A 12,407-nucleotide genomic window follows, 5' to 3' on the forward strand; every position below is an offset into this window, starting at 1 on the left:
GCGCAGCCCCAGCAAAACAATCATCTGACAAAGTGCAGACAGTGGCTGCGGGCGGCCCGTGCACCGGCGGCAATAGTCAACAGGGGCACGGGCCTGGGGGCCACATGAAGCAGCCTGAGGGGCCTCGTATTTGAGACCTCTGCTCTAAATCCTCTGATACCATCATAATCCTGCATATTCCAGCTGGCCAAACACCTCTGAAAGGTATCAGAAACCTTGGTGGACCCATGACACACGAGATGAACTGAACCTGACAATCAGTGGGTGAGGAAAAACGTAAGGCTATGTGTCCACGTTGCTTTTTACCTGCTTTTTTGCTGCTTTTTCAACTGCAGCGTTTAATGCCGAAATGGATGTGTTCTGCTTTTCAAGCAAAGTCTATGGGAATTTGGGTTTCTTGTCCGCACTATGCAGTTCAAACTGCAGCCTTTTTGTGGAAGAACTTGGGACAAAAACTCAGCTTTGCAGTGCAAAACCCAAATGGCAAAAACAATTGACATGTTTTTGCCATTTGTGATATTTTCACATAGTGGGCACAAGAAACCCAAATTCCCATAGACTGTGCTTGAAAAGCATAACACATCCATTTTGGCATTAAACGCTGCAGTTGAAAAAGCAGCAAAAAAGCAGGTAAAAAGCAGGTAAAAAGCAACGTGGACACATAGCCTAAAGCATATTCAAGGTGTGACCCTCAATATTGCGCCAAACAAGTCTCGATTTATCACTCTCTCTCACCCTTGACTAACAAAATCGAGGAGGTGTAGATGTCTGTCATAATCTTAAAGAACGGGTCTGTGAAACCGAGCAAAGAATATCCCAACTTGAGGACGCTTGTGCTTCTGTATAAGGAAAATGAATCAATCTGCAGAGAGTAACAGACCAATGGGCTCATAAATCAGACAACTTGGCTACTGGGTTCACTTGAGAGAGATGAGGGTCGAAACCAATGTGCTTTTATTGAAAAATGGCTTAAAGACTCCTTCCCTGAAGCCAAACCCTCAGTGTATTATGTAACTGAAAGAGCCCATTGTGTACTTGCTAAACCACCACCAGGAAGACCCCGTCACTATTTTTTGGTACGTTTCAAGCGTAGCAGAAACCATGATGCCATTCTCCAGGTGGCAAGAAATAAAGGAGAGATTAAGAGTTTGCTCACACTATCGTATAACTTGGGTAAGTGCAATGCGAGGATTAAAGGGACTGCTCTCAGTCCCATGTTATTCAATGAGGCAGAGCACATCTGCGACTTTTTTATCAGTTGTATTTGGGCTGAGGAAAAACTTGCATCATGCTGTGAATGAATGTGTAAATCAGAAGAGACTCCCCTATTCAAGTCTATGGGTGCGAGAAAGAAATGGGATGTCATACAGCCCATCCTAGTGGCATCCTTTTTTTTACGGATACATTACCATTCTGTAGCACACGATACGGTCAATGGTCCTGAAAATTATTGTAAATGAATAACAGCTACTGAGAAAAATAATGGATTGTATACAGACAGCACACTGATGACAAGGGAGAAAGAAAAATTGTCCTACTTTTCTGGATGAAATTCAGATTCTTTATACACCAGTGCGAGCATACCCTAAATTTGAGAACTCTGTCATCACTAGATTTCCTGATTTCTCTGTAATATTACCAGAGCCTCCTTCCCAGGAGTTAAGTAAAGATGAGAGATTTGCAAATTAACTGTACCATGGCCGTTTCATCAAGGCTCAGGATTTTATTTGAGGATAAGACTTTCTTCTTTAATACTCCTGCTTAAGTGAATGATCCCCAAAGAGCTCCTGTAAAGTAACTTCTCCTTAATTTGGATTGGATAACGTGTGATGAACCCTTCTACTGGAAAGTGTGATATTGGTCATATACTCCTGTTAACGTTTCTGCAATGTAATCTGAAAGATAGATGCTGTAAAGGTCCAGTCACACTAAACAACTTACCAGCGATCCCAACAACGATAGGGATCGCTGGTAAGTTGCTAGGAGGTTGCTGGTGAGATGTCACACTGCGACGCTCCAGCGATCCCACCAGCAACCTGACCTGGCAGGGATCGCTGGAGCGTCGCTACACGAGTTGCTGGTGAGCTCACCAGCAACCAGTGACCATCCCCCAGCGCCGCGTGGAAGATGCTGCGCTTGATAACTAAGGTAAATATCGGGTAACCAACCCGATATTTACCTTGGTTACCAGCGCACGCAGCTACACGTGCAGAGAGCAGGGAGCAGCGCACACTGAGCGCTGGCTCCCTGCTCTCCTAGTTACAGCACACATGGGGTTAATTACCCGATGTGTGCTGCAGCTACATGTGCACAGAGCAGGGAGCAGCGCAAACCGCTTAGCGCTGGCTCCTTGCTCTCCTAGTTACAACACACATCGGGTTAATTACCCGATGTGTACTGCAGCTAAATGTGCACAGAGCAGGGAGCAGCGCACACTGCTTAGCGCTGGCTCCCTGCTCTCCTAACTACAGCACACATCGGGTTAATTAACCCGATGTGTCCTGCAGCTACATGTGCACAGAGCAGGAGCCGGCACTGACAGTGAGAGCGGCGGAGGCTGGTAACGAAGGTAAATATCGGGTAACCAAGGACAGGGCTTCTTGGTTACCCGATGTTTACCGTGGTTACCAGTGTCCGCAGAAGCCGGCTCCTGCTGCCTGCACATTTAGTTGTTGCTGTCTCGCTGTCACACACAGCGATCTGTGCTGCACAGAGGGACAGCAACAACTAAAAAATGGCCCAGGACATTCAGCAACAACCAACGACCTCACAGCAGGGGCCAGGTTGTTGCTGGATGTCACACAGCGACATCACTAGCAACATCGCTGCTACGTCACAAAAGTTGTTCGTTAGCAACGATGTTGCTAGTGATGTTGCTTAGTGTGACTGGGCCTTAAGAGTTAAAACAGAAAATTCAGCCCTGTGTCTTATCTCAGTCTTTTTTGCTTACCTGTAATGTTAGTTTCAGCCTCTTATCTTTTTCATTAATGAGTCTCAGTAGCACTTGAGTTGTAGCCCAACTCCACCCTCCTCTGTGATTAGCAGCTTCGGTCTATAGAAATGTACACTGAAACTCTGATGTGAGCAGGGTCAGCTCTCTCAGCTCTGCTACATTCAAAATCTAAAATATTTTACTGTGTCAGAATGGCTGCACAGAGTACTTTAAGTGATACATCATTGAACTCGGGGCCTATTTGCCTACATCATCCTGCTCGCAGATAAGGTAGCAAAACCTGTTGACCAATTCCCTTTAACATTCAATTCTGTGTATATATGAAAAGCTACTGACTTTCGCTCCTGACTAAGCTAAAACTCATCTTATTCCTAATACTATCAATCTTCTGAACATACCAAGGACAATTCACTCCCCTCCACATCATACTCCAGAGGGGCTCTTTCACACGCCAGTGAAAAACACACACGTTTTTCACTGATGTGTTAAAGACGCATACGGCCCTCCGTGTGCAATGCGTGTATTATCCGTGTGCTATCCATGATAGTACACGGATATCAGGGACGTCTATACTCACCTGTCCACGGCGCTGCTGTCTGAAGTGCTGATATTTCCGGCTCTCCTGTCTCCGACCGCTAGGGTCTCCCGCTGCTGTTTGTTCTGGGTCGCGGTGCAGTGAATATTCATGAACATAATGAGCCAGCCTGAAGCGAAACAGCAGCAGCCGGAGACAGCATCGCTGGAGACAGGTATGAAAATAATTTTATTATAACGATATGTTTTTTTCTGGTACGGTTAACATGGATGACATCACTGTGTGGTCCGTGTGACATCAGTGATTCCAGAGAAAAACAGACTTGTCTCCGTGCAGAACACACAGACATGTGTATGCCACACGGAAACATGGTCAGTGAGAAATCACTGATGTGTGCGCAGACCCATTGATTTTAATGGGTCTGTGTAGGTTCATGATTCTGGTACGTATAAAAACAGTAAAATAGTAACATACATAACCGAATCACTGACGTGTGAAGGAAGCCTTACGGCAAATAAATCAATTAGTTGGGAGATTAGCAAGACCCTGAGAGATACTGAAGGGAACTTTAGTTTTATTCGAGCCTGGTTGGAAAACCAATTGTGTATGTCCTGGATAGCGATAATCGGACTCGTGAAAGTTCTGATTTGCCGGGTTCAGCAGGACTTTAGCTAAAGTTTAGTTCGGAACCTGGACTTGACCTGAAGTTGATCCCAGAGCCCAAACCCCATTGTAAGTCAATGATTGGACAGTTCAGCTCTCCGCCCACATACAGCCAGCCATAAACAGAGTATTTCTGGGGGGAGGAAGGGCGGGGTTTTTTTGGGTGTGTACACACTATCAGAAAACATTTTTACCTTCAAGAAGAGCCATTCAGAGACTGCAAGCAGTTCTCACTGGGCTATTGCAATTGTTATCACACACAAGTTGTATTGGATTGATGCATTATTTTCATGGATTTCTATCATCTCAAAAACTAGCACCGATTCAGCACCACTAATGGGATTTATTTTTATTATTCAGCACTCTTAAAATAATCTAAATCCACTCAAAAAACCTCGGCACCGGAAAAAGATTTTTTTTTTGTAGACCTGTTTTATCAGATGCTCTATGCCAAATGGTGAAAGGAAAGGCTGCTGGGTCAGACAGCCTCCCTCTAGAGGCATTTCTTAGAACTCACCGGTAGACTAAGCCTGTGAAGGCAGGGCCCTCTCCTTTGTGTACCAGTGTATCATGATTAGTTTATTCATTGAAATTTGTATACACAGCATAATAGAATCAATGGCGCATTAAAAATAATTAAATAATTGTAATATCACAAAACTGTTCTTCCCATTTTACTTGAAATTTATAATTTGTCTTATAAGGAATCATTGCCTGACTCATTTTCATTACGTATTGTTCTCCTACTCTGAACTAGACAAGGACCTTTCTGGGTTAAACCGATCTTTAGTTAATTTGTAATCAATGTTTAACAAAGTATTTGGTAATAGACTTAATAAAATAGTTACTTTTATTGAGATTAAATCAGGTCTCATACCTAGACATAGTCCATCTGATAACATTACTAGAGTTCAAATATTTTCTCTTATGGGAGCCTCTGGAGATTACAATTGGACTTTGGCCTCGTTGATGAGCCCAAAGCCTTTAACGTCCTTGAATGGTCATTCCTCCTTCAGGTTCTCCTTAAATTTGGTTTTGGCCCCACCATCATGAAATGGATTTCCATAAAAGGGTAGGATTCTACTTGCGACAGACTCAAGCACATATCGCATCACCTGGGACAGCCTGCTTCTCTCCGGACAGGAGCGCATCAGCTGCATCTATTTCTATGCAGCTGAGACGCTCCCGTCGAGAAAGAGGCAGGCTGCCCCGGGTGATGAGATGCGAGATATGATCGAGTCTCTCGCAAGTGGAATCCTACCTTAATACAAATGTCCTGAAGCAGCTATAGCCTTTAATGATCCATTTTCAACTTGGTAGAGATAGCCACCAGGGCTACCCCTCATCTCCCCTCCTGTTTGCTTTGGCTTTACAACCCTTGGCAATATTTACTAGGGCCGATATCAACATGTTGGTGTAATTCAACTTACTCAACTAGAGTTGGCTTAACTGACTGCTTTGCCATTTTCTATTGTAGGCCTAAATAGTATAGTGAAAATGGTTGTATTGCCTAAATGCTTGTATATTCGACATATTTTTCACAAATCCTAGATTATTTTTCCATTGCAATCTGATACAATATCCTGTATTTGAGGTCCTTCAGATCTAAACTGTAATTAACAAAACTTAAACACCCCCAAAGACTTCCAGAGCTATATATTTATTATATAGCTGGACAGTTTAAAGGGTTATTCCCATCTCCAAGATCCTATCCCAATATGAAGTAGATTTAGTAATAGTGATAATGATATTAATAGCGGTTGTAACCATGGATACCTTAGCTGTAATGCCCTGCACATGAGGTAAGATATATGGATATATCAGGGAAACTATACTACAGTTCGAATTGTAGGTATTTGCTAATCTTAATACACCTACTACAAATTGAGATAGGATCTTGGAGATGGAAATACCCCTTTAAGTATTTGGATTCTTGGACATCCATAATTTATTATCCCCACATTTGTCGGATTGGCTGATTTTGCGGTCACTTTGACCTATTCTAGAGAATATGCTACGTACCGTGTTTTTCCAAAAATAAGACACTGTCATACTGTTTTTGCCCCCCCAAAAAGCACTAGGGCTTATTTTTGGAGGTGGTCTTATTCTTGGAGAAACATGGTTGGGGGCAAGTTTACCCCCTCAAGAAAGGACACCCAGTTCCTCCGATGGGCGTTCTCAGCAGCTATGCCCAAGCTTCTAGCTGACACACACAGCAGATCACACATCACATCACAGAATGCTTCCAGCCCCAGGGAACGATGGGAGTAAGTCACGTGTCCGCAGGTTCTGTAAGCAAGCATTGCAGCAGGTCCTTGCGCTCCACCACACTGCCTTTCAGGATTCTGCCGCTGAGAAGAAATCGTGTGTGTGTGTGTGTGTGTGTGTGTGTGTGTGTGTGTGTGTTCGTGTGTTCATGTGTGTGAGAGAGCTGATGTGTGCGGGGGTGCGATCACTTCAGGTCCTCTGCTCGGCATCAGGCGAGTGTGATTGTAGGGTGTTTGCTGTCTATAATGAAGTGTCCTGCAGTATTCTTTAACGTTTTTGCTGAAAATCCCTGCTAGGGCTTATTTTTGGGGGAGGTATTATTTTTGGAAAAACACTATATGAATATTAGGCTTCTCCCTGTTCATAAGGTTCCGCAAAGGATATAGCATGAAGCATTAAGGATCTCAGGTGAAATTGCATGGGTGGCAAAGGGTACCATTGTGGTATAGTCCTTCCATCACACGTTCATTTTCCCAGATGCAAATTACTGGGTCTCAAAAAGGGATTAACACTTTTGTAGACATCTTAAAATAGAAGTAGTACATCAGTCAGAAATCTAATTCCAAGATATTGAAAGCAACCTAGAATCCAATCAAGGAATTAATTCATAGACTGTAATGAGATTCTCAGGATGCAGACCTTGATAAGTTAGACACTCGGTAACAAGGACAAAAGTTGATGCCAGGTGGTCCCCATGGATTACGTTCTGTGACTCACCGGACATTGGTCTATGGATTCACGGGAGGCAGGTAATCTTTTAATTCTCTCTCCGTACCTGGAAGGCTAATCTTGAAAATGTGGTTTTGTTGTAGGAGGGCGCGTCCAGTCAGGTGAGAACCCTTACACCCTCCTTTGCACCCTTACCATTTCACTCGACTCTTCCATGTTTCTGTTGTCTTTACGCTATCTCTATTTTCCTCCCACCTCTTCTTTACCTTTCATTATTTTATAACTCGTTCTCCCCATCTTATATAAATGCTCTGTCGGTGGTGCAGGCTTCAAATAATGGTGCCCGGAGTCAGAGTGTGCGCAGGTGGGGCTCTGTGCTCAAGATCTCATCTGCACACGCGCTGCCTCCAGCCCATTGATCTTCCAGCGGCGAACTTAAGAAAAATGACACTCTGAGGTAGCGCGTGTGCAGATGAGATCTCGACTGGTCATTGAGGCGAGAGCTAAATCTGCTCACGCGCCGACTCCAGGCACCATTTCTTTGCCGACCACACCACTGACAGAGCATCTGTGACACCCGCCGCACCGCTCTGCTCCACAGAGCCAGCACGACGCCCGTGGCCAACACAGCCCCTACCGCAGCATCGTTCTACTCCACCACCACCCCTGCCTCCTGTGATCCCGCTCCACCACCACTGCCGCCCCCCCCGTCCGTAAGACACCACTAAAGTATAAGGACCCCTTTAACCTTTTTTCTCTCTAAATTTGGGGTGCATCTTATAATATGAAAAATACAAAAACCACAAATCCCAAGATAAGAACCTCCCCCTGTATCCCATCTTCAAACTTATTACATAAAAAAAGACATGGATACAAAAAAGGGTAGAAATAAAAAAATTATATTTAAAGACTACATAAAATATACAAACAATATCATTAGCACAAGTAATACAGGATGCATCAGTTGTAATGTCAATCTTAATGAAACAGAACAAATATTGAAGAAATTAAAAAGAAAAACAAAAAAATTGCCATTTGGCACTGAAGTCTTGTAATGGGTCAAACCCAAACCGCAAAAGTATTAGTGGAAAGAGCCAAAACCCACCTCACGTCACACCCTGGTCTTCTCCATGGCATCATGGGGCATACACACTGCCATCCATTACTAAAAGGTAATACATCTTATGTACACATCACTCTGCTCACTTACTAAAAGCTTTAACATAAATGGGGTAACAACCTTTTGGAGGTCAATTGTTTACGGTTTACTTAAAAGCATGTATTTTGAGCCAAAATTCTTAAGCAGATTTGATTATAAATTTGCAGTGTTTTGATTTTACAGACTTAAGGCCGCTTCACACGCAACGACATCGCTAACGAGATATCGTTGGGGTCACGGAATTCGTGACGCACATCCGGCCTAGTTAGCGACGTCGTTGCATGTGACACGTACGAGCGACCGCTAACGATCAAAAATACTCACCTTATCATTGATCGTTGACACGTCGCTCATTTCCCAAATATTGTTGCTGGTGCTGGACGCAGGTTGTTCGTTGTTCCTGAAACAGCACACATCGCTACGTGTGACACCCCGGGAATGACGAATAACGTACCTGCGTCCTGCCGGCAACGAGGTGGGCGTGTCGTTAATGCGGCTTGTCTCCGCCCCTCCACTTCTATTGGCGGGCCACTGTGTGACGTCGCTGTAACCGAGCACGAATCTCCCCCTTAAAAAAGGGGTTGTTCGCCGCCCACAACGACGTCGCTACGAAGTTAAGTATGTGTGACGTGTCCTATCGATATTGTTCACCATGGGCAGCGATTTGCCCGTGACGCACAAACTACGGGGGGGGGGGGATGCTTACGGTAGCGACATCGTGCTGCGTGTAAAGCACCCTTTAGTTTTGCTGCATATTCAACTTTAATGTAGTATGTGGCCATTAATCAGCTGAGTGGAGTTCAGGAAGTGAGCTCATCCATAGCACTCACTTCCTGTTGATTAACTAGTTTTGGACCAAAAGGTGGGGAGAAGGAAGCAGGGCTGATTGGACGCGGGGCCCACATGAAGTCATGTGAGTTATGCCAGTATGGGAGGAGAGTATAGGCTTTATTACTTTACCTGGGAGAAACGTGGAATCAGAAGAGACTGTCCTAGTAGTGGACAACCCTTTTAAAGAAAACTCCACTTGGCGGATTTATGGCCACATACTACGTTATAAAGTGTTACAAACTATACTGTTAATTGATGTGTTTCGAAGCTGTACTCAGCTGATTTAATCACAACAGGCTATGTTAAAGTTCAAAGTGCAGGGGAAGAAAAAAAAAAAAAAAAAAAAAAAAGTCCGTAAAAGACAAAATGGGGCAAATTGAAACCCAATTGCAAAATTGATTTTTAACGTAAAATACATGCATTTAGGGAAAAAAAAAAAATGACACAAAATTTGACTAACCACTTTAAGTATCAAAGAACTGGAGGGATGAGAACACCAATAAATATATGGGTCCCTTTTAACCAATAGCACATATTAAATACTGCTCAGAGCAGAGATTTTGTTGCTTTATTTTTAAATACCCCAAATACCTGTGACTCACACACAACAACCTTTAACACAATTGACAAAGCACTTAAACACCCCCTCACTCATACATGAACCCCGATAAGTGCTGGATGGAGCATAATGCTATGCCGAGCATATGGTCACACAATACATAGAAATTTAAGTTTTACAGCTCACCCTTGTGGCTGAAATTCAGCACAAACACAATCTATTCACTTGTCTTCTGCACTGAGCCATGCAGCGCAGACAATATCTGTGGCTATACTAGAGCATGGCAGGCTATACTGACCTGTCCACAATATTTAGCCATGTAATCTAGCTCCACCTTGTGGCCACGACCAAGTACAGCAGGCTGCATTGACCTGTTCATATTATTTAGCCATGTAATCTAGTGCCACCTTGTGGCCACTAACAAGTACCACATGCTGCATTGACCTATCCACAGTATTTAGCCATGTAATCTAGCTCCACCTTGTGGCCACGACCAAGTACAGCAGGCTGCATTGACCTGTTCATAGTATTTAGCCATGTAATCTAGTGCCACCTTGTGGCCACTAACAAGTACCACATGCTGCATTGACCTATCCACAGTATTTAGCCATGTAATCTAGCTCCACCTTGTGGCCACTGCCAAGTACAGCAGGCTGCAGTGATCTATTCATTATGCACAATTCAGGTCAAGAGGAGCTGTTTTCATAAAACTTCTCTCCCCAGGAAATTTGTTGTTTAAAACACACCCTTTTTGCCCCAAATCCCACAGAGTCTAGTTCTGCTCCCATTTTTTGCAGTGCTTACGTCATGTCAACAGTACTGCAGCCAGTCAGTGAGCTCAGTGGATCATGCTGCCTACATGGGCAGAGCTGCTTAGCTCAGCGATTGACTGCAGCACTTTCTTGTTGTATGCAGTGATTAGTTCACTGCTTCCGGTGTCTCTGTGAGGCAAACTCAGCAATGGACTGTGAAGGGTGGGCAACGACCAGTTTGGGTTTTTTTAATGCAAATGGTTTTGTTTTTTTTGTTTTTTTGCTAATGCAAACTGTCTGGTGATACAACTTCCCTGTAAATAGAAAAAAACCCATTTAATCTCCAATTTCCATAAGCAGTGATTACCTTGTCATGAGTACGTTCTGTCTTATTGGATATCTGTGAAGTCCAATAAGTTATTCAACACTTTTCCTTAGAGGAAAAATAATTAGAATATTATATATATTTTCACATTTACCTTGTTCTAATAAACATGAGTAGAGAAATCACATTGTCATTTTAATCTCAGCCACTAGGGGGAGACAACAGATGTGTACAACTTTTATATCCTAAGGATTCAGAATGGGATCCATATAGGACATGCGCGCTTTGTGAACAATAGCCTGCTCTGTCTGGCATTATCAGAAGGGAGGAGGCAGAAGTATTCACTCTGATGTTGTAGATCATGTATTCAATAATAGATTCTTGTACTTGCAGAAGGATCCAGTATAGAGAAATCTCACGTGCAAAATGGTGCATAGTTTGCATGACATCTGCCCCGTAAAGCTACAGCCAAGGCATATGACGCTCCGTCATGCTTACTTGAAATAAACAGTTATTTATATTAAAGGTTTTATCCAAAAAGCTGTAACAAAGGGATTCTCCATCACCGAGGTCTGCGAATAGAAGTCTAGGTCAACATTGATGCAGAATTAAGTTATGGGGGATGTCCCTGCACAAGATGCAGTAGTACCTGGAAGATTAGCCCAAATATAATAAGTGCTTCAGATAAAACACGATTGGAGGAAGCGAGGAACGAGGGCGAAAATAAAAAAAGAAAAAAAAAAGTTGTGCTTATTATTCTAGAGAAACAAAGTCAGTTCCTTAGTTTCGCCAACAATGGAAAGTTTCGCAAAAAGACACTGAACATTTTGGAGTCTAGGAAAACCATCCCCTGGTTGCTCGGACATTTGAAAATAAATCTGCTACAGCGCTGGAGAAACACTGGTCAAAAGGGGCAAAGGTCTGGTCATCTTCGCCATAAGACCAGATGCCAGTCGGTTTAAAAATTAAGAAAAAAAAAAAAGAATGGCACGGCAGCCATATTATCCTGGAGTTTATTTCTCTCGGTAGTAGAGTAGATATGATTTCAGAGGATCTGGAAGAGGCAGGCTCAGGATCTTCTCTCGGAGAAAATTAACTGGAGGGTCAGACTTTGTATCATTGACGACTCGCTGCTTCTCCGCTCTTGAATCTTCCTCCAAGTCTTCGCAATTGTTGTTGTCATCAAAGGGGTTTAGAGGGTGGCTGTCAATACCATCTTGGTTCAGAAAGACTATGCTCTCCTTTCGTCGTCGCCGCCGCCGAGTCTGTTTGATGCGTGGTTTGTACAGTTCGTATAGATTAACGGTGGCGCAGTTGATCGGTCGTTTTCGGTTCTTCTTAATATGTTTCCTGATGGCAAATCGAGCCAAGTCTTGAAGTGAACGCACGTTTGGAGGAGCTAAGGAAATGAAGAAGTGGAATTAATGACTAGAAGGTTCAGTGTGACTAATTTTTCTTCCTCACTTTCCAGGAGCCTGAAGGTTGTGAAGAATATATAATAGCGTATATAGTAGAAAGGAAGGGGAGATGACAACTTAGGCTGTATTCACATCTGGACTGAATGCCCCTCAAATCACAGGATCAAAACAAATAAAAATAAAAAAACAAACAAAAAAACCAAAAACCTACAGCATGCAGGGCTATTTTCTCTTATAAAATTAAAGTCATGCTGGAAACTCAATGGACCCCATTA

At 43.3% G+C, this 12,407-nt stretch overlaps 1 protein-coding gene across 4 annotated transcripts in view; it reads right to left on the reverse strand.

Moving 5' to 3' along the window:
• Positions 1-7,971: 7,971 nt before the first annotated feature.
• Positions 7,972-12,407, reverse strand: part of PCMTD2 (protein-L-isoaspartate (D-aspartate) O-methyltransferase domain containing 2) — a 48,213-nt gene continuing 43,777 nt past the window's right edge. For all 4 annotated transcript variants that reach the window (XM_075350450.1, XM_075350452.1, XM_075350451.1 and 1 more), the window contains exon 6: positions 7,972-12,113. In XM_075350450.1, coding sequence (XP_075206565.1) covers positions 11,728-12,113 — 386 coding nt within the window. In that variant the 3' untranslated portion in view covers positions 7,972-11,727. The remainder of the gene's footprint in view (positions 12,114-12,407) is intronic.

This window comes from Anomaloglossus baeobatrachus, chromosome 5, assembly GCF_048569485.1.
Source record: "Anomaloglossus baeobatrachus isolate aAnoBae1 chromosome 5, aAnoBae1.hap1, whole genome shotgun sequence".
Lineage (NCBI taxonomy): Eukaryota > Metazoa > Chordata > Amphibia > Anura > Aromobatidae > Anomaloglossus > Anomaloglossus baeobatrachus.